The following is a 21,301-nucleotide window of genomic DNA, read 5'->3' on the forward strand; positions in this document are numbered from 1 at the left end:
ACAAGTCCAGCCATATATGCGTCTATAGTCTATGAAGCCTTTTTCTTTATTTCATTTTATTTTATCCATATTTATATCTCCTTAGACTTTGATGGATGACTGTCCCGAGTACTTTTCCCGGTACTCAGACAGCATACTCAATGTAACACCAGAACCACCACAGACCACAAACACGACATTCTTCTTACTCCATTCTTCATCAGATAAACCCTCCCCGAGAACCTTTCTGAGGTCTCCTCGATAAGCAACTGCCAAGGCTGCACCGCACGCTACCTCAACCAGTTGTCGTCCATCATCCGCAAAACGCACAGCACTTAGGGCAGCATCTGCATCAGACACAACAAGACTCTTCATCGTCCCTGAAGGATGCTGACTCCACTTCCACGTCTGCTCAGACACTCTTGTAGCACCGAGAGATGTTGCGATCGAAGTCATTTCAGGCAGTGTTACGTGCTCGCCCGCGAGAACACTTGCGTTAAGACTGTCGGCTCCCTCGGTCTCAACGGCCAGAACGGCGGGCTTTGCGCCTAGCCAGGGACGACTCTCGACACCTTGCATCAAGCCGTTGACTAAACCGCCGCCACCAACGCTACAGACGATACCGTCGACGCGGCCCTCAAGCTGATCCCGAATCTCGTCCACCATAGTTGCTGCTCCATCCCAGATTCGAGGGTCGTCGAATGGCGCAACATAAATAGCCGAAGGATCATTCGCCACCAGCTCTTCGCGCATGTACTTATCGCACTCGGCCCAGTTCTTGCCTTTCTGATGTACTTCTACTCCCAGATCAAGTAGCTTGCCCTTCATGAGTGGGCTGATAATAGTAGGCATAACGATTGTGGCCTTTTGGCCGAGCGAAATAGCAGATGTTGCGCACGCCAGACCGGCGTTGCCACCTGAAGAGCAGTAGAAATGAACAGGACCCGTGGCAGCGGCAGCAGCTTGGGTCATGAGATTACCAATTCCACGGGTCTTGAAAGAGCCTGAAGGTTGAAGGTTTTCAAGCTTGAGAAAGACATTGCTTGGAGGGTGTTAGTCAATTCACTCCAAAGTCAAGGTGGGTGAGAGAGGGGAACGTACCAGCCTGTAAGACGAGATAATTGAGTGCTGAGAAGACATGGTGTCTTGATCCATGGCAGTTTGGCGTCGAAGTATAGAGATCCCATGATAAAGGTTGTATGTGTTGAAGTATCGGAAAAGTGAGTATAGAGGGAGGTCAAGATATAGGGTGAGATGGAGGCGAATATATTACCGCTCTTAACTCCGAGAATCGGCCTGAATGCGCCCTATTAAAACTAAAGACGATTCTTCAACAAAAGCTAGGAAATTGAACAGCTGGGCTTTGGACTGGGTTGACAGAATTGATTTGGATGATAAAGCTGTCAGGCTTCGGAACAGTCCCTTTATATGTCGAGTGTCAACAGGCAATTGAGTTTGAGTAACGTTATCTGGAGATCTAATAGATCAATTTAGATCTTGTGCATGTCCAGGAATTGTATCCACTTGACAACCGAAAGGCGCAAAATAGACTACATCGCATCCTTCGAAATAGTTCCAGAACACATATTACTTACACTTGTTGGGAAGTCTGAGTCAGATAACCGAAGGGCTTTTGTGGGAGTCATAACGCTTAACCATAGCATCTTTCTATAATCCTCTTTACTTTTCCTCAAGGTAGAATCGATGGAAAGAAACAATACTGGCCTTGTTTCTTAACGTTTCACTTGCTTCAGCCTTGTTGAGATCAAGTCATTGGACCAGGATGAGATAGATAGTGTGGGTTTTGATGTTAGGGAGAACCAGATACAGCATCATCAGTCCACGAAGAAAAGAGAGTGTGCATTCCATAAGGGCATCTGTCAAGTTCCGCCATTATCAAGTTGTCGATGTTACTGTATTAGCATAGGAACGAATACCAACGCCCTGAATATTGCTCTGTCACGATATGTTGACTTGAATTATTTGGTGCTAATCAAGTAATTGGTTCAGTTTACGGGCAGTATCACTTGGATCTGGAAGAATACTGCAGTAGATATTCCACATCGGTGATCGCGACATCTCAAAGAACGTATGCACTAGCAACCCCCCTTTCACCTAAGATATGCGGAGGCTTAGGAAACATTTACGGCTCCCCTTTTCCTAAACTACGTGAAGCCTCAAAAACACACATTGGCTTCTCTGGTGGCCCAATTCCTAATCCCTGATTCTCAATTCCCAATTCTTATTCTCATTCTCGTTCTTTAACGACTCTGAATCACAGACGTTTTATGTCCATGTATATATAGGGTCATTTACTTCCTTCATGCTCTCTTCCTCTCTATTCAGCCTTTTACAATTCTTCCGTCTCTCACATCATTCTTCCACCATGTCGTCCACAGTCACGGTCGGTTCCGGGACTAATACACGAGCCAGCTCAGTCGCTTCGAGTAGCAGCAAGAGAAGTAAAGAGAGCACGGAAAGCTCAGATGAAGACCGCCCAAAGAGGTTGAGAATCGAAGCACCTCCTTTACATGAATTTGCTAAGGAGTATGGAATTCCCACGAACCAGTTTGCCTGGGGCGCTCGTCCAGAAAGTTCCGACGAGGAATCGTTTGATGAAGATGAAACGAACACTCCTCCCTCTATCCCAGGGCATTTTCGCAAGTATCCAAAGCCGCCAAAAAGAAAGACTAGACCTCCCGTCAATTATTCTTTACATGCCTCCCTCCTCAATCATGCTACTATGAGCCCTCAGCCTGCTCCTGCCCCCACTCTCCCGCTACGACCTCAAGCATCAAGCAATAGAAGCCTGCTGGAATTCCCTGTCGAAATCCGAGAGGAGATTTATCGTGGCCTCCTCGTCTCCCACAAGCCCGTTCCCGTATACGACGGCTGGAAGAGGGTCTACGCGCGAGAGAAACCCTGTCTGGACATCAATATTCTTATGACGTGCAAAAAGATCTTCAACGAAGCCATTGGAGTGCTATATGGCGAGAATACCTTTCTCTATCGTCTTCGTGATATGCTAACGCAGTCCCACATGATGGTCAACATCCAAGAGCTGGCCCAAAGCAACGCTTATGTTCCTGAGCGAGGCCACAGAGAGACCTACGACGACATGTCTGATGACAACGGAGCAGAGGCGGTCCATGAACCTGGGACTATCAACGTCAAAAAGTACGCCTGTCTGTTCCGCTACATCACCTTGCAGGCTGATCACAACCGATACCAATACTATACCCAGGAATTCATGGCTGATGCCATCAATATGTTTGCTCAAGCACCTAGCATGACAAACATCCACACCCTGACCATCATCATCAGCCCCCGTTACACCCGTGGCAGTTTTACTTTTGTCGACTGGTTTGATTCAAAGTCAGAACTTGTGAGTGCGCTCAAGGCAGTCTGCTGCGAGATAATCCGTATCAAAATCTGGAATAAACACCTCAATGATGGTCTCCATCCACTCTCAACCGAACTGTTTCTGCGCGCCCACCACCTACGGTTCTTCAGACAACTCGAGAACGAGAAACCGCAGGAAAAGGAACGCACGAAGGAAGGACTCCAAGACAGAAAACCTCAAACTGGGAGCAACGGGCACAGACCAGACATCTGGGCTGGGGATTGGAAAATGGAAAGACTTCGCATCAAGCGATTTCGTGAGGTCATCAGCAGGCTGGAAAAGCTTCGACCTTGTGTACTCGAAGCTTGCAAGAAACACCTCGAACCAGATGTTAAGCGACGAGGCGATCTCGGGGACGCACATGAGGATGATGATGAAGACGAAGAGAACTGGTTTGCCATTTTCCCAGACGAGGGGACGAGCAGTGAGGCCGAAGAGGAAACGGACGAGGATTTGGACGATGAGTTTGCGGCGCCGAGCGACGACAATGACTCGGATGACGAGGCTTGACTCACGGGTTAAGAAAAAGTTTAGGCTGGGCGATTGACTTGGGATAGGCGTTCATGGAGTCGAGAGACATGGGTTGTTAAATGAGGCGCTTATTGAAGGCAAGGATCGACAGACAGATTTGCTGAAGCAGGTAGCTTGGTATTCGATATGCTTAATTAAATATTGCTCTGGGGGTATTTTCATCGCCTGTTTTATCTTGCTTGTGGCTGCCCTATATAATTGCTCTTATGTAGATATCTTGATCCTCTCTACCTCCAGTGTTTCAGTATCGATCAACACTAACTCTTTTGTTGCCGAGAAGGACGGGACGGTGACGAGTCTCACCGATTGTCCCTCGGGGCCGTGAATAACCTTTGTTGAGAATTGTGGTTGGTTGCCGACGAAATAGAGATGAGGACATGTTTGCATAACAAATGGATCGTCATCTTGAAATGGATAGCTCCCTAGACAGGTGGTTAGATAAATACAGCAATGGCTGGGTAGATGTTTACTTACATAGTGTATCAGGTGCAGTCGGGGCACAGCATCGCCATCGGCACATGGCTTCCATCATACCGAGACGGTCATCACTGCCGACGTACTTGAAAACATCGTCAACATTCTGACCACCGGTGCCCAGAACACGCCACCCTTCAACCTCGGCTTCCCAAGGGTTTGTGACAGTATCGAACCAGCCTGGCTGGTCAACAGGGGCAGCTGGATCGCGGGTATAAGCTCGCGCTGCGGGAAACATTGCTGGATGCACAGGCTGTTGTGGGTAACTAGCATTCGCAGGATCCTGTGCACCGGGGAGCATTGTAACGGGAATGGACGGGAGAAGCTCAGCGACAAAAGCATCAAAGAGCTGAGAAGGGAGGGGGTTGTAGGCACTGGCGTCGTAACCATATTTCTTCTGGCCCTTCTTTTCTGGAAGTGCCTCGTCTGCGGCAGCAGGTCTCCGGTCTGTTGTTGAGATGGAGTTTCCAGCGATGATAAGGCGGCTGATGTGAGAGACATCGATCTGACTGGAAGGGCCCAAGGCCTCACCGAGCAGATACTCGAGAAGAAGATCCAGCTCAAGAGCATAAGAAGCATCGGCTCCCGAAAAGGACAGCCCAGACACAATGGCAATCTTCTTGCTTCCCTTTTTCTTGTCGGAAGCGTCAACCATCTCTTCATCTTCATCTTCATCTTCATCCTTCGTCTTGCTCTTGTCCGAAATAGGTTTTGAGAGACTCCAGCGTTCGGGCTGAGGAGGCAGATCGGGGAATTTGATGTCGATGATTTCAAACTCTCCATTAGAGTTTTCGGTGCCCATAACTCCAATAATGCATCCTGTTACAAGTTGTACAGTCTTGAGAAGGTCACCAACAAGCCTGATACGGCCCGACTCGTCCTCCAACATAATTTGGTCGTCATCGGAGAAGTATTTGGGCATCGAAATGGGAGCAGAGATCCAGCGCTACGAACTCGAGTTAGCGCTTCATGAGTGGTGATCAGAAAAGGAATGGTTGTCGTACGTCCTTGGAAACGTCCTCTAGAATATTCGGCTTCAGGGGCATTTCCATATATACGGTGCCGGTCACGTAGCACAGCTCTCCTTGGCGAACATCAAGGACACGGTCGACTCGCTGGGCCTCCTCATCGCCGACGGTTGTTCCGTCCCAGGCTGTAGCTGATATCTGGTCGACAGTCGGCTTGATCTTGGTAAGACGCAGGAAGTACATGTCGCCATACTGTTGCTTGTAGGAGCGTTGCTTGTCAAGGGCGAAGGAATTCAGGGGCTTGTATGCGGAAGCAATCCGAGAGGGGACTGCGTGGGCAGCGTCACTATGGTTGTATTAGTTAGAGCTTTCATTTTTGTTGGAATAGTCGGCAGGGCTTACGATGGCTTCTGGAGGAGGCTGCCCTCGACCTCTTCAAGGGCTACCATCTTAAATGATGCCGGGACGGAGGGACGAGATTAAGATTTTGAAGGCCGGGGATGACACGGGGCAGTTCATTCAAGTCTCATGTATTCGATCTTGAATGTATTGGCGGTATGTCCCCGAATTGTGTAGTTGAAGCTTGAAGCTATCGTCTAGTGCAGGAAAACGCGTGAAGGAGCTTTGGTCCCTGTTTAGACGCGAATTTCTGGCGTAAAGTGGCTAGGCAACGGACAAGGGACGGACTGATAGTTAGTAGGTACAATTATTCCTGTCAGGGTATGACGTGCTGGACTTTAGGGCGGTGAGTCCACTGTAGTAAATGCTTAGAGGGCCCGGCCAGTGAAATCCATGGAACCTACCTACCTAGGTACTAAGGTAGGTAACCGTCAAATCCATTGCACCTCTACATGCCCGGCCATTCTTGGCGTTTATTGAAATTGTAGACTTGTTGAATCTCTGAATACATTGCCAGAAACATGATATAAAGAGGTCATCGAAGACGTATCATACCGTAACTGAGACATCTGAGTAAGTCTTTTGGAGCGTAAAGTCTTGACCCACTGGAACTTACTATCTCATGTCCATTCATCGGACCCCGCCATCCACCGGTTGAGGCGTTCTGCTTCAGAGGGGAAGGGAAATCTCTGACGCACCACCTCGTCCAATTATGCAACTTTGTAATCTCAGACTAGAACTAGGCTAGGGACTCTTCTATCTAGTTCTTCGTATTCTTTATAAACTTCTTTGATCCCTCACTTCTGACCATTTGTCTCTCCACCTATAAACGTATCTCAGCATCATCTCATCACCCCTCATCATGACTCCTCCTCCCAAGCCCCCTCGTGTTGAGGTGAACAAGCTCTCATACACGTTCCCTGACTACTCAACTGGTGTTAACAACATTAATCTTGACCTGCCTCCGCGATCCCGTACTCTTCTTATTGGTGCCAACGGTGCTGGTAAGACGACTCTGCTTCGTCTCCTTGCTGGCAAGCGCCTTGCACCCAGTGACACCATCTCTATCTGTGGAGTCGATCCTTTCAAGGAAGGTCTTGAGGGTGTCACTTATCTTGGTCTCGAATGGGTTCTCAACCCTATTGTCCGAACTGACATTGGCGTCAACGAGCTGCTTCGCTCCGTCGGTGGTGATGCGTACCCTGATCGTCGAGATGAGCTCGTAGCCATGCTCGATGTCGACACCAACTGGCGCATGCATGCAGTTTCTGATGGCGAGCGCCGTCGTGTTCAGCTTGCCATGGGTCTTCTGAGGCCCTGGACTGTTCTACTTCTCGATGAGATCACTGTTGACCTCGATGTCTTGAGCCGTGCCGAGTTCCTCGCCTGGCTTAAGCACGAGACAGAGATCCGAGAGTGCACCATCGTTTACGCTACCCATATCTTGGATAACCTTGCTGGCTGGCCTACTCACCTCGCGCATATGCACCTCGGTACTGTCAAGGAGTGGGACGAGGCTGACAAGATGCTTGCCACCATCGACGGCACTGTTGGCGCCTCGGGCAACAGTCGTCTCGGAGAGCTGGTCTTGGGCTGGCTCCGAGATGACTTGAAAGAGCGAGGACCTCGAAGCAATGCCAACCGTGGCTCTGAAGGCAAGACGTACGGTTTCGGAGGAATTCAGATTGGCGGATATGGCGACGAGTCAAAGCCGCGTGAGGCATAAATATTACATCAACCAGCCTACCCCGAGGCACCTTCATCGAGACATTCTTAACAATCGTCTTGAGTTTCGTTTTAATCATTGTTTGGAGTTTGGAAAGACTGGCGGCACTCAACTGCATTGTTTTCGGCGTGGGATGGCGATAAAAGGAGGATGGCATTGGTATTTATTATTCATGCATGGCGTTCGATATGGTTGGAAAACAGTCCCTCAACCCTGTACTCCACGGCGTTTGATCTTCAACATTTCATGCATGATAATGAGCGCGGTTTTGGTTATTCAAGGTGTCTCTTATACAATTATTCATACCCCGCTTCAACCAAGGGGGAGTAGACTATAGTCACTTCAACTAGACAGGTCTTGTTCTGGATCCAGATGCAAAGAATGATATATTCGTCCCAACATCACGCTCCATCACTGTGCCGCAGTCGGTCTTGTGCTTCCACCGTCTATTAACTTTCTCAAAATGGTCATAGTGTTCTTGAGCAGGTCTGTGATACCGGCGAGCTCCTTTGCGCTGAGTTCTTCTAATACCTTGATTCGATAATCTTGCCAGGAGATGCGTATACCGCCAGAACTTACAAGCTGTCCAAGACTGCTCTGTGTCGGCGGCCCTTCATGCCTGATAAGCAAGGATGTACCGCTGTTAATCTCAGCATTTTCGAGATCTTGTATACACCGCGTGCTCTGCAGGCACAAGAGTGGCGAGTATGACAATGAAAACAGGGATGTCAGAGTAAGAGATTTGTCCACAGAAGTTACGTATGAAGACAGCCTGGGGACGAGACTTCTTGGGATCAAGCAGCCCTGTGCGTTTGGATCACTGTCGGTGAACGCCTTACCGCGCCAAAAGCAGTTACACATATCCATGAGATATCCATTAAAAAGACTCACGAAGACCCGGTTATATGATGAGGAGTCAATGCGATTGCTTCCATCCTGTTTTGGTTTGGTCAACATGGCCATCTCAAAGCCCTTCTTATAAGAGGCGAGAATAGCACAAATACGCGACATAATAGCGACGGAACTGCTAAAGAAGAGTATATAAATCAGATGTGAGGGAGGCAGCTCGATGCGAATATAGTGCTTTAAGGTTTCATGGCTGATGAGTCGGGAGTTCTGCTCATAAAAGTCGAGGATGGCAGAACGTGCTGAGACAGAGGTAGATGTTTGAGCGATACTAAGCGCCAGAGGGTTGACGTGCCGAATCAAGTCAGCAACGGCTTCACTAGCATAATCTGGTATGGTATCGCTGGATTCAAGAACTACTGTCCAGTGGTGAAGGATGTTTTTGTATAAGCCAAGGACAGCGAGTTGGGATTCAGGGGTGTTGTCAAATGCCGCTTCTTCGAGAGGCTTGAAAATGTGTTGGTATAGTCCTGATGGGCGTTAGTGTCTTGGTCGCATTACAAAAATCCGAGTTGATACTAACTTTGAAAATTAAGTAACGGCGAGTAAGACAAGATCGCAAGTATTGAGTCACGGTGTTGAGAACCGTCCCAGAGCGGAAGAAAGCGGACGAAGAAATCAAGTAGGAGCGAGGGGAGGATCTAGGCGTGGTCAGCATGAAGTTTGAAGAGGACTTTGTGCAGAAACGCGCCTTGGTCGAGACAACATAGTCTCGGAAGATGTCTAGTATCTCAAAGAAAGTAGCTTCATCTGCATCGCCGTCCTGAACATCTTGAAGGGCAGAGTTGAGCCAATTTGCAATTCTTTGGTCAGACTCGCTACTCGGTCGCAGAACCATGAGCTTTTGCAACAACGGGTCGGCCAGGACGGCAACTAGCTGATTAGGCAACTCTAGCCTGTCAATACTCTTGACAAAACCAACAGCGTTTTCAATTTCTTCCAACGTAACAGCATCCTGATGATATCAGTGGTTGACCTTTAGCCTTGTAGTGTTGACAAACCTCTGTCACATGAGACGTGTGAACCAACGGGATAGTCTTCTTCCGGGTAACACGGCCAATAGGACGATGTACACGAAACCCGTCTCTTGGTCTCAACACACCTTCCTGGGATTTGTAGAAATGTGCCTCCTGGATCTCATCTAACCTATCTCGCCATTGCGGATCGGGGTGCTAGTAACATGTCAACAAATAGAAGCCCACTGATTTTTTGTATATACCTTGAAAGAAGACGCTTTGCCACGAACAACTTCTCCTACAATGACCTCAGGATAATAGTCTTTGAAGACTCTCAAGAGACCAATTAAAGAAGGGTCGTTCCCTGTTTGTCTTGAGAGGTTGAGTCTATTTGTGTGAGCCAAAAGTAGAAAATCAGGGGTCGATACTCACAAGGCTTGGATTCGAAAAGGACGCACGTGCTTACGACGTGTGATGAGAGCAAGGAGATGGCTCAGATTAGGACTGCGACAAATTAGCAGAAAGTTAATGGTAGATGCGAGGGAGGTTACCGAGTGGCTGCGGTATCGAGGAGATTGAAAAGAACGGGGTAGGCTTGAGAAAGCACTTGTGGTGATTCCAAAGTGTGGTGAACGGTAATAAGCCATTTGATGAGAGCCGCCTGGAGTGTCAGAGACGGCTTGAGAGTTCCGTGACCAAGACAAGAGACGACTCGGAGTACAGAATCTCGAGACACGGCCTCGGCGGGGTAAAGGTTTCTAATGATAGCAGCCTGGCTTGCTTGATCAAGATAGTTTGGTGTTGTGACGAGGCTGACGAGACTGTCTAGGGTCTCTGGCAAAAGACCCCATTCATAAGAAAGTGAGGTGAGATTGGCGATGGTGGGTTTGATACTCGTGGTGCGTGTCTTGGCGGGTACTTTGGACGCTGTGTATGCTTTGAGTCAAGGTCTCGATGAATGTTGTCGTGATAAACTCACATTCGATAACATCACCAAGGAGGAGGCGGAGCTCTTGGTGGCCCGCCTCGGCGGGATCAGTGTCTGTTTCCATACGCTGCGTCGCGTGCGCGAGCTCTACATGCACATGCTCCGGAGCCGAGCGGCAGATATCGGGGCTTGGTAGTGAGCGTTGCTAGGAATGAGTGGGACACTCCGGGAGACGCGTCGGCCGTAAAGACGCGTTTTCGGGTTTCGGAGGACAAAACGGTGGATCTTATTCGGAGTGGGGCAGAGCAGTTCAGCTCGTCTATGAATAATAGTTGGATACAATAAGTATTGCCCACCAGGTTGAATGGAATGGGATGTGAAAGTCTCAAGATATCGTTTTGGACATATGTTGACTCGCAACGAAGTGTTGGTTGATCAAGTTGCCATAGTTCCCTGCGTTGGACAAACTCTGCCTCCTTGTTGACCTGTTTTACTGTCAAAGCTGTGGGACGTGGGACAAATCGAGACAAACCAAGTTTAATTCAACCTCTGGCAACTTTAAGCTTGATAATTCTAGTTTTTGTCAATACTGATTAATGACAAATAACGCACTATCCATCTTGTTTCGTATTGCGTGTTGGCGCCATGGCAAATGTATCCTTCGTCTGGTTTTGCTGTACACCTGTGAGGGTGAGGATGGGCTTCGGCAATGCTCATATCAGACACATTTTAGCGATCATTTGGCCGCGGCATCGGCATCGTAAACACGGGCACTCAATTTGAGTTTCATGCAACCACCTTTGCCAACGCAATCTACCTACCTACCTACCTGAACTGGTGAGGACGGGCCGTTCCTGCCGTTCCTACTAAATCACTGCACATTTTGCAACGTTCCTGCCTTGGTGGGCACCAACCAAAAAACATTGGCATTCACAGTACATAGGTAGGTACCTAGGTACCTATGTAGGTAGTGCCTTCTATTTTGACATTGATTACCAAGAGATGGAGTGGAAGTCACAGCTCGGTTAAGATACAGGTAAGGAACAAGCTCTGCCCTGTACCGCTCCCCAAATGAAATATATTTTCTTTTCTTTTTCTTTTATTGAATCGATGTGTGTATGTTTTTAATTCCCTCTGATGTTTGCTTTATTTTTCTTTTGACGTTGGCACTATGCAGCCATTACGACACTATCCGTGTACTTAGTCTCCCTGTGCCCCCTGTCCATAGGCTCAGCAAAGACATGGCTGATAATTTGGTTCCAATAAACGTCTCTTCCTCGTGGATCGAAAACACATCTTCATGGTTGTACGGCGGTCAAACTTCACTTCTGCTCTGTACAACCACCGCCTTGTAAAAATGCAAAGTTTTTTCTTAGAACTACCCATGTGCGCATGAGCACGGTATCTCCAAGTCCTTGATCCATCATGCTGGGCACGGATACGCTCTGGCAAACCACCTACCTACATTTCTCAGGAAAGCCTTTAACAAACAGCCCGGACTATTGGCCAACGCCTTCTTCTTCTTATCCCTATCTTGGCCGTTGCTTTAAAGGAAGATCAGGGCGGAATAGTTCGAGCCAATGGTCAACAAAGAGGCATGCGTCTCTATTTCTTGATCGCTCAAGTCTCCCTTTACATGGCCCAAAACGCTACGCAAGCTACGGCAACCGCGTCTATAAACCACGCTGGAAACAAATATAATCCTGCATTGCTCATTACATAAACTGCTTTGCTGCAAACGAAACTCCTGGTTCTACCAACCCGCATCGCCGTGTCACCGCTGGACAACCTCTCGCATGCGCAGTTCGAACCCGTTGTGGCCGTGTCACGGATCCTCGCCTTCGGCAACCCCATTCCGTCAATCTTGAGAATCCTACGCGAATGGGACGCTCTTTAATATACCACAAGTCAATGTCCACCAACTGATCTAGGCCAAAGCTAACAATTTTGGTCTGGCAACCCTGCCCATCCTATCCTGGCAATTGGAGAGCTATTGTGTAGCCCTGGCGCTTCATGGCTGATTGCATACCAATTCATGTTGCAGCCTTGAAACCCCACTCATTTATTTAATCCTCATCCCAGCGGTTTGGATGGCTGACCGACTGTGCAGGACCCCAGCAGGCGCCCTAAAGGTCACATATCGTCGTCACAAACCCGCATTTATAGATCGTTGACTTGCTTATTTTCCACTGACCTTTGTTTAATGAACCGAGAGGTTCTTCCTCTCTCTTGTCCACTTGCATGTCTACTTGGCCTGACTTTAAAATCGACTTATACGAGTGTCAAGTATCGAGTGGTCCCTCTCGTTGCGAAAGCATCCACATCAGCCCCCAGCAATTATATACAGATTTCCCTGACCGCGCACAAATTTGACCATCGATTGCCGTCTTCACTCCCTTTGTCATCGGTTACAAATATCCTCCCGAAGCTGATTTATGCCTAAGGGGGTTGGGTGCTTGTGGAGACCGCACACTTAACCGGGACGAACACAAGCAGACTTGATTGAAAGTCCAGTTTGGCCATGTGATTGCATTGCCCTTGACATTGCATACAGCTGTAAACAATGTCAAACTCGCAGACTCAAAGCTCACTGGCTACGTTGTTATGGGACCATCAGAACTTTATCCCCCTACAGAAGAATCTTGGGGACGAAGATTTAGTTTTGCTTTTAACTCCTGCTGTTGTTCCCCTAGATCCAAGTCTTGCCAGTGCAACTGATCCCTTTCAACCTCTTGGTCAAGCACTTTCACAGGCACACCCCTGGATCCGGCACGTTCCTTATATAAAAAAGTATGGCATTACTGGTACACATGTGGCGTTCATCAAGAGAGCACGAACCGTCGTCTTCGTGCTGAGTGGATTCTCATCCGATGAGGGTGCTTTTCAACTAGAACTCGCCGACACAGTGCGAGAGGTTTGCGAGGAGCGCCCTTTCATTCTAGTGGCATGTTGCGAAGTCCTCAAAAGCAGGGCCGAAGAATACGAGTTCCAAACTGTAGTGCAGTGTTTAGGATATCTGGTATCCGACTTGCAAGCCGTTGCTGCCCTTTTAACAACTGGGCGATCGACAAATGCCGATAAGCCAACTACCGACGACCCTCCTCCACCACAAACTTGGCCAATTGTCAAATGGGACTATGATAACGATCTTTCAGAAACACATGCCTTATGGAAGACATCTTTCCCTGCCAAGTTTCATCTGAATCGATCAACTCTCGGTTCCCTTTTGAAACGCGATGGCTATGCGATGCACTATATCATTCGTGAACCCCGGAGCGGAAGGGTTGTTGCGTTCTGCGCTACTTTTACGACATTTACAGACAGCAGTGGTGATCGTTTGATTGGATCCATAGCAGCCATCATTGTTCACAAAGATTACCAAGGCCAGGGAATCGGTCGCAGGCTTCATAATGAAGTTGTGAGCAAGCTTAACGGGATTCGCGGAGTGGGCATCATTCAACTAGGCAGCACATTTCCCAGACTACTTTACGGTTTGCCAGCTTCCATGACCAACACAGAATGGTTCGAGAAACGGGGATGGAAGCTGCAGGAGTCTATACCTGGTCATGGACGGCTTGTCATAGATTGGCTTTTGAGATTTGCCAACTCCCCTGCTCCCGATTTAGCTTCAGCTGGTTTAACCTTTAGACCCTGCCAACTCTCTGATTACCAGCAGGTTATAGAGATTGCGACCAAAGAGTCACAGAAAAGATATGGATTCGGATGGTACGACCAATACGCCAAAACCATGGACAGCTCTTATATGAATCACATAATTGTTGGTCTTGAGGGAGATAACTTAGTCGCAGCGGCGATAACATACTTTCCCGACGACGGAAGCCCGTGTGGTACAGACATCCCCTGGCTGGCTGTAATAGAACAAAACATTGGAGGCGTTTCGTGTATTTGCATCAAAGGTAAGTTACTATATAATCGTCGAACTGCACTAACTGTCCACCAGATGAAGATCCAGACATGGTTAATCGCCGAGACTCAGTAATAACTCGATTGCTTCTGGCCTGCCGTCAGATCCTGAGCAAGAGAGGGATGGTGGGGATGTTTGTCGATGGCAGTAGATATGATGAGAACGTACTACAGTCGCTAGGTAAGGATGAAAACCCAAGCTCTCATCTCTCTGCATTTTCTCACTCGTTGTTTCCTAGGGTTCAACAAATGGGCAGAATACAAAGAGGTATGGCGTCAAGTCTAAGACGGAGAATCTTCTCCCGAGATAGATGCTACACAAAAATTACCAACCAGTTTAAGACACCAGTACAACGAGAAAGATGTTGAGAGAGATTCATCTCAGGCCCAGAAGAATGTCTCGACAAATTTAAACCGCACCCCGACTTCTGCGCATGATTCTACAGGTATTTCCTTTCTGAGTACTTATCAATCCCATCTGTAAAACTACAGAGCGTCCATGTCCCTTCGAATCTGTTTTTTATGGGATTGATTGGCTCATCAGATAGTGGAAGTCCGAATCATAACCCTAGAAAACCAGGTGACAGGGACTGAATGGTCAGAGCAGCATGCCCCTGACTCTATCATGAAAATCCCTATTCATCCCGGGAATAAAAATTCGCCATACTGGTCGTTTCAACTCGACAAGTTTAGAAGAATATCGGGTCTTCCATACTAAGAGCATCGCGAACCGTTCTACTGATACAAACCATTCAGCACAGAATGTCGTTCGTGTAAAGCGTCTCTCCAGGCCCGTGCTTTCGATATTCACTCAAGAAAGCTACGTGGCTGACAGGGATGCTATAGCGTGGCTCCAGTCTGTCTGTGATGGATCTACCATCTACAAGTTAACTATCTGGTATTTGCAGACCATTTTGTTTCCTACATGTGAACACTCCCACCTGACCCGATATGACCCGACCTTACTGTACACCCTGCTTATACCGAACATACCATCCATGCTACAGAGTAGCCTCATATCACATTCCGTGTCTTTATCACTAGCTCATGGGGAAAAGGTCGGCGTTGAGGAGCAATGCCAAGTGGGATCAGCGTGTATACAGTTGGTGTTACTGCAAAGGTTATCTTCGAGCTGGATGCTGGATGCCTGACAGCAGTCATACGCAATGGCCCAGGCTGTTTCACTACCTACATTGATACCACTTAACTACATATCCTGTATACGTACTGAGCAAGTATGAAGTTGATTCTTGCTTTGCTTGCTTGACACTTCACCGGCATGCCGCACCTGTGCAACTATGACAGCTGATACATAAACTAGACAATCCTGCAGAAAGTCGGTTTAAGGCAGTAAGGTGTAGAAATGAGCCAAACAGAACTGGTAATGCAACTCTATCAAGCGATGTTACACAAAACAGCATGGAACTAACATATTTCGTTTCAAAAGGTAATTCGGACCATTGAACACTTTCTGGTTGACATATGTGCTGTGAACTAATGCTGTGCATTATCGCAGTCTAAGAATGTACACTTTGAGCCACGTATAGCTCCAGGGTATATGTATCAAATAGATCCACAAGTAGAAATGGAAACAAACATAAAAGCAAGGATATGTAGACAAGTATGAAGGGTTGTACCCAAAACAAGAACTTTTGATTATCCCCCAAAACACCCTTACGTAGATAGACAGACGCCTTCCACCATTTTTTCAATGACATGGATGAATTTTCGTAGTGTAACTCCTTTTTTCACTGCCCACATCCCATTCATTATCATATTTCTTAAGCCCATTTAGAGAAGTCAACAGTGTCCGTGTTTGAATCCTGCCCATGTACTGTTCCAGCCTCGGTATCGTTGGTCGTAGTGGACGACGACAACATTGAGGACCGATGGGAGGTCTGCTCACTCGTACTTGTGAAGAACGTGGCCACACTTGTGCGACGGAGGCTGGTGAAGCTGTCACGAACGGTGCTTGCAGGACGTGACAAAGACGCATCGACTGAAGGTAAAAGTTGCTGCTGTTGATGAACCGGAGTCACACCTCCAAGAGACGAGCTTTGCGAGGCCGAGGGTGTCAGTTGCCCAGACTTGGACGGCGTATATTTCTCCCTTAGCCTCTTGATGGCGCGTAGACGGCTCCTCCAAGAGCTGACATGCTCGCCACCTTCGCGATTGGCCCAGACATGAGAAAACACAGAAGCGTTGAGAGCTAATAGGCGGATCAGACCCGGCAGGGCCTTGAGTGACACAATCTTCATTTCCGAGGCCGGTGATATTTCAGGGAACCCGGGTTTGCTTAGAACCTGTACGCGATAGAAGGGTTGGCTGTGCTTCGAAGTGTCTCTGGCAGCAATGAAAGAGGCCCTAGATGCTGGTGTGATGACAATATGAACAAAATTGAAATCTCCCGGGAATGTATCGAATTTGAATGGTAGACCTGAATCGTTGAAGACGATGTTGACAAAGTCATTGCCGATGTGGCGCTTCTTCATAGTGCACCTCGGGTCGTGATCCAAGTTCGTGGGCATCTGTGTTGTCACATGAAAAACTATCTCTGTGACACGATCACGCCAGCAGAAAGTATACTGGCCATCTGTATCAAATTCGCGATCCAATCCATGAGTATTAAAGGTGGCTCCTTTAAGCTTGGTCAGCGTGCCAAGATTGTTCAGAAACTCCATGTAATCACTGCTACCCGAGACGTTGCCAAGGATCTCAACTTCGTCAGTTTGCCCTTCGCCAATATAGATGACGCCAACTTTGTGGCCGTCGACAGTTGAGCTTCGATCAAAAACCCGAATAGCTCTCTCGACTGCGTCATCTTCAGGTAGAGGGATTGGTCGTGCTAGGTCATGGCCCTGCGGGATAGACGACATGAGTTGCACCATGATGTGACTGGGTAAAATAGTGTTGGTCGAAACCTGTCCTTCTCTGCTGATGTCGACGTAGTTTGGAGTTTGATGAGGTGGTGGTGGATCAAAAGTCTCTCGGATTGTGAATGCCGAGGTACCTGAAGGTTGCCTTTTGACGATCTGAGCCCACCCTGTGGTTGTTGCCTGTCTGACCGTAACGATACTGTATCCGACTAACCATCTCTTCTTAACGATCTCACCAAACCGTTCAGGAGTAAAGAGGGGGTCTTGGGAAGACTCTTCCACGTCGGCATACGTATATCTTTGCATGAAGTCGATTGAAGTAAGTGCTTGTTCGTTGTCGGTGTTGCCATCCTCAACCTCATTGTATATATTTCTGACAAGCCAACCGACGAGGTTGGCACGATCAGGCAGTTTTAGTGCCAGGAACCAGAAGAGAATAACATGGTACGCCAGCGCATACACATATTGAGGTAGGTCATCGGATGCACTTGGATGTACGGCGTCCGGGATGCTCGTAGTTGAAGCAGCTGGCGTTGAGGGTTCGCTGGCATGACTGTTCCTGTTGGAACCTTTCCTGTCCCGCACTGACTGCAGATATCGAATGCAAATACCAAACACAATTTTGTACTCCTCTTCTCTGAAATTGACATATACGTGGTGTAAACGACTGAGGCAGGCCAGAAACTCAAGAATGTGGATCGAAACATGGGGTTGTGTGATGATAGTAGACATCTTGGTCAGCAGTTGAACTAGCGATTTGCTCGTTGAGAGCGGCAGTTCATGGCAACATATAGACAGCGCGTGAATGCAGCACTTGGCACTTCGTTCCCAAGTGGCAATACCATGCACAAAGGCCTTGACTATCTCGTCCTCTTCTCCCTTTTGAAAGTGATCATGATAACTGAGTATCATGGTCAGACTATGGAAAAGGCAAATTGCCACATCAGCCCGCCGTAAGCCTGACGAGTTGGGAGGTTCTTGGAAAGTGTTCGTTCTTATTTGCTCACAGATAAGTCTTCGAAGCTCTTGTATCTGCGGAATGGCGTCTCTGAAAATGGCATGATTGCTCAGCTGTGAAGGAAGGTGCACAAGGGCAAAACTGTAAACCTCCCAGTCACTGCCGTGTAAGAGGACTAGAACGGTCTCCAGCCAGTTTGCGATATCGAGAGCGGCAGTCCCAGCGCCACCTGTTTGCTTTTCGATCTCTTCCTGCGGTTCTGGTTCTTCAGAGTCAAGCTCTTCTGGCTCAGCTTCCACGTTGGGTTGGTGGGAGACCAGAACCGGACTGAAGACACCTGTGACAGATTCAGGCAGAGCCTCGGGGTCTGGGAGACTCCAGAGCTGGTGATATCGAGCCGCACTGCCGGCACTCCCCACTAAGCCACTCCCTGCAGCAACACTGGCAGATCGCATCGGCACCCCCCTTTCATGTTGCCCTTGACTGAACGAAACACCGCGAGCGGATCTGGATGACCCGCCATGCTCGTTCCGCAGCAAGCGTATGGACTGTGCAGCCTCTTCAGCCTGTTTCTTCGCCCGAGTCTCGGGGGTTCGACACAACGTAGGAGCGACAAAATTGGTCTCGAGGGTTTTTGTGATGAATATGCGATTAGCCCAGTCGGCACGTAGCCTAAATAGAAGCTTCATGGCAGTCAAGCGCGCATCGACCTCGCAATGACTTGATTTCACGATATTAATTAGCGCATGGTACAGTCTCAGAGACTTTTCGGTATCGAAATCCATAGTTTGGACCAGCATCTTGACATAGCCTTTCGCCACCACGTTTGAAGGAGATTGCTCCAGTGGCAGATTGTCATCGGAGATGGCATGAGCGAACGGATTTGGAGATGCCGATGATGAGATTGGCGACTTCAGTCGGTCACCAATCACAATGCCCCTCAAGGCATCAACAATATAATCGAATAGCTCCATGTCACAGGACACCACAACTGAAACCATGAGTGACATGATGCCTTCAAGAACTATAACATCAGTTTCCTCCGCAACATCCTGAAGAATACTTTTTGCCAGCTGAGGAATGAAGCTCTCATCAGGATCATCGCCCACCAGATCCACAACTTCATAGGCGTCCATTATTGTTTCCAGTGCCCGAAGTCGAATCTGAGATGATCGATCTCTGTTGCCGAAGAAACCCTTTAAAACTAAGGCCAGATTCTCCTCCCATTGAAGGTCTGAGGGAGAGCAGCATCTGAACAGTTGGAAGTAGTTGAGAACTGACGACGCCGTTTCGTCAGGGAGAAATTGGTGGACCTCGGTTAGGAAAGAAACTACAATCCCCCGTGGTACGAATACATCAGACTTCTGGTTGATAAGAACGTCAAGCCGCTGAATAAGAATAATGAGTTCTCGGCTCAGCGCCCCTTCGGGTTTGTCGTCTCTGACAGGGCTACGAAGGCCATCGGTCTCATGGAGCCCAGGGATGGCTCGTTTGGAGCAAGTTGCGGCAGCCTCAAGTATTACTGACCAGTCTTCGTCGATTATCAAGCGATGCATGTTTCCTTCCCCATCGTCAAACAAAGAGTTGAGGAGTTGGAGGATGGAAGCCAGAGTTTTGATAGAAGACCCAGTTCTTGCAATGGTAGCAAGCCCATCGGCCAGCAACGCGAAAGGGATGCTTGGATACCCATTCTCGGGGCTTTTGGAAAGAAGTTTCTGCAGTACAGCCAGAGCCCCGCGTATTTCCCTGTTGACATCTTTTTCCTTGGCCCCATCTGCTGGGCTGTTTCGCAAGATATCCAAAAGGATGCGAACAGTGGCCTGGCCGTTGTGACTCTTGAACAAATTTGATAGTGTGTTCCATGCATCCTTTTGAAGGCTGCCCACCATGCAATATATAGATCCGAGCACTTGCACACAACCTCTCAGCTTGTCTTCCGGGATGGAACCAAACGTCACAGTGGCATCAATGACCGCTATACTTGACCGGAGGTCTTCTTCCACGCTGGTGCTCATGCAGATTGCTAGCAGCCGATCGATCAATCTTGATACGGCAGATGCGTCTGCGTTATTGAAGCTGAATTTAATGACGTCGACAAGAAAACTGAATAATTGAGCAAGATTCTTTTCTTCGCCTGGAGCTACAGCGCGATTTCGAGAGGGACCTTTTGAAGTCTTGGACGCTTTCCTCCTGGCCATGCGAACCAAATTGTAGGATTCCCAAAGCCACGCGGTTAGCAAAGGTATGAGTTCGTAGTCGAAGCCTGTCAGAACACGACCGCGTCGAGTGAGGTCTACAAGAGCAGCCAATTGTAGATGGAAATCTTCGGAGTTTGCAGGTGCTGACAGTGTCGTGAAGTACTCCTGGCGCTCGAGGTCTGAAGAATCTTCATGTTTCGCGCACTCGGTCAAGAGCTCCCAACCGGCAGTGCGTGTTGCTGCAGGCTTTGCAGGATCGATCAGGTCCTTTGCGGCATACCAAATATCTAGAACGGGATTCAGAGGATACTCGGCGATTGCATATTTCAGTGAGTTGGCGGCGGCGATGCGTTCATTTGGAGAACCGTTCTTTAGCAGTTCGAAGGATTCCATATGACTGACAGACAGTCCGTAGGGTGGGTTCGCGGAAACGGCCGGAGGATGAGCATGAACGAACTCGGCAATCGGCAAGGTGGTTGTGGATGAAGGTGATGCTATAGATGGCGACGACTTGGAGAGCTTGGAACTTGTTAGACCCCGCAGAACATGGGCAAGGCCACCCTGACGGGACGTATCTGGGGATGATGGACCATCTCCTGGCTGCGGTGACATGTGCTCGTGTGAAGTTTCGTTGGGGTCTTGGTGACTAAGTGAGGCTAGACGGCGAAGCATGTTAGCAAAGGAACTGAAGCCCGCGCACTAAAGACTGCGTCATCGGTAAGGCAAGGCAGAACAGGTCGGTCGATCTGAAGCAGAAAGGCAATGAGAATCAAGCAAGCGATTGACGAGAGGTTGGTGGGCACACAAAATATCCAAGAGCTCAGATGTTTAACAAGGCGGCCAGACAAGACAGAGCAAGCAAATGTCTTGTATCGATCGTATCGTGCGTAGTGTGGGTGCGTGCGACAAACGTAACGGCGTTTCGGACGTAGTATGCAAATGCAAGGTAGGTACGATATGGGTAGACGGTACAGGTACAGGTGAGTCTCACCAGCGAAACATGTACTACCTAGGCCTAAGATGGGCCTGTGAGAGGTCGTCGATATGTACGGCTTGAGTCGTTTTCATTAAATAT

General features: G+C 48.4%; 7 protein-coding genes across 7 annotated transcripts; 3 read left to right on the forward strand and 4 right to left on the reverse strand.

Moving 5' to 3' along the window:
• Nucleotides 1-81: 81 nt before the first annotated feature.
• FPOAC1_010937 (uncharacterized protein) lies at nt 82-1,166 on the reverse strand (the record flags this gene model as incomplete). The annotated part of the gene is made up of 2 exons (XM_044855324.1): nt 82-1,021; nt 1,081-1,166. 2 exons carry the CDS (start codon nt 1,164-1,166, stop codon nt 82-84), a joined length of 1,026 nt encoding a protein of 341 aa, XP_044702637.1.
• A 1,199-nt stretch (nt 1,167-2,365) lies between these two features.
• FPOAC1_010938 (uncharacterized protein) lies at nt 2,366-3,892 on the forward strand (the record flags this gene model as incomplete). The annotated part of the gene is made up of 1 exon (XM_044855325.1): nt 2,366-3,892. One exon carries the CDS (start codon nt 2,366-2,368, stop codon nt 3,890-3,892), a length of 1,527 nt encoding a protein of 508 aa, XP_044702638.1.
• Nucleotides 3,893-4,117: 225 nt separating this feature from the next.
• Nucleotides 4,118-5,804, reverse strand: FPOAC1_010939 (uncharacterized protein; the record flags this gene model as incomplete). The annotated part of the gene is made up of 4 exons (XM_044855326.1): nt 4,118-4,335; nt 4,388-5,333; nt 5,392-5,701; nt 5,758-5,804. 4 exons carry the CDS (start codon nt 5,802-5,804, stop codon nt 4,118-4,120), a joined length of 1,521 nt encoding a protein of 506 aa, XP_044702639.1.
• An 812-nt stretch (nt 5,805-6,616) lies between these two features.
• FPOAC1_010940 (uncharacterized protein) lies at nt 6,617-7,480 on the forward strand (the record flags this gene model as incomplete). Its single annotated transcript, XM_044855327.1, has 1 exon — nt 6,617-7,480. The coding sequence occupies one exon, from the start codon at nt 6,617-6,619 to the stop codon at nt 7,478-7,480; it is 864 nt and encodes a 287-aa protein (XP_044702640.1).
• A 411-nt stretch (nt 7,481-7,891) lies between these two features.
• Nucleotides 7,892-10,394, reverse strand: FPOAC1_010941 (uncharacterized protein; the record flags this gene model as incomplete). The annotated part of the gene is made up of 8 exons (XM_044855328.1): nt 7,892-8,856; nt 8,910-9,027; nt 9,090-9,341; nt 9,388-9,558; nt 9,606-9,729; nt 9,775-9,846; nt 9,894-10,269; nt 10,322-10,394. The coding sequence occupies 8 exons, from the start codon at nt 10,392-10,394 to the stop codon at nt 7,892-7,894; spliced, it is 2,151 nt and encodes a 716-aa protein (XP_044702641.1).
• Nucleotides 10,395-12,833: 2,439 nt separating this feature from the next.
• On the forward strand, nt 12,834-14,270 carry FPOAC1_010942 (uncharacterized protein; the record flags this gene model as incomplete). Its single annotated transcript, XM_044855329.1, has 1 exon — nt 12,834-14,270. One exon carries the CDS (start codon nt 12,834-12,836, stop codon nt 14,268-14,270), a length of 1,437 nt encoding a protein of 478 aa, XP_044702642.1.
• Nucleotides 14,271-15,975: 1,705 nt separating this feature from the next.
• Nucleotides 15,976-20,898, reverse strand: FPOAC1_010943 (uncharacterized protein; the record flags this gene model as incomplete). The annotated part of the gene is made up of 1 exon (XM_044855330.1): nt 15,976-20,898. One exon carries the CDS (start codon nt 20,896-20,898, stop codon nt 15,976-15,978), a length of 4,923 nt encoding a protein of 1,640 aa, XP_044702643.1.
• Between the last annotated feature and the right edge of the window lie 403 nt (nt 20,899-21,301).

The sequence above is a fragment of the Fusarium poae genome, chromosome 4 (genome assembly GCF_019609905.1).
Source record: "Fusarium poae strain DAOMC 252244 chromosome 4, whole genome shotgun sequence".
Lineage (NCBI taxonomy): Eukaryota > Fungi > Ascomycota > Sordariomycetes > Hypocreales > Nectriaceae > Fusarium > Fusarium poae.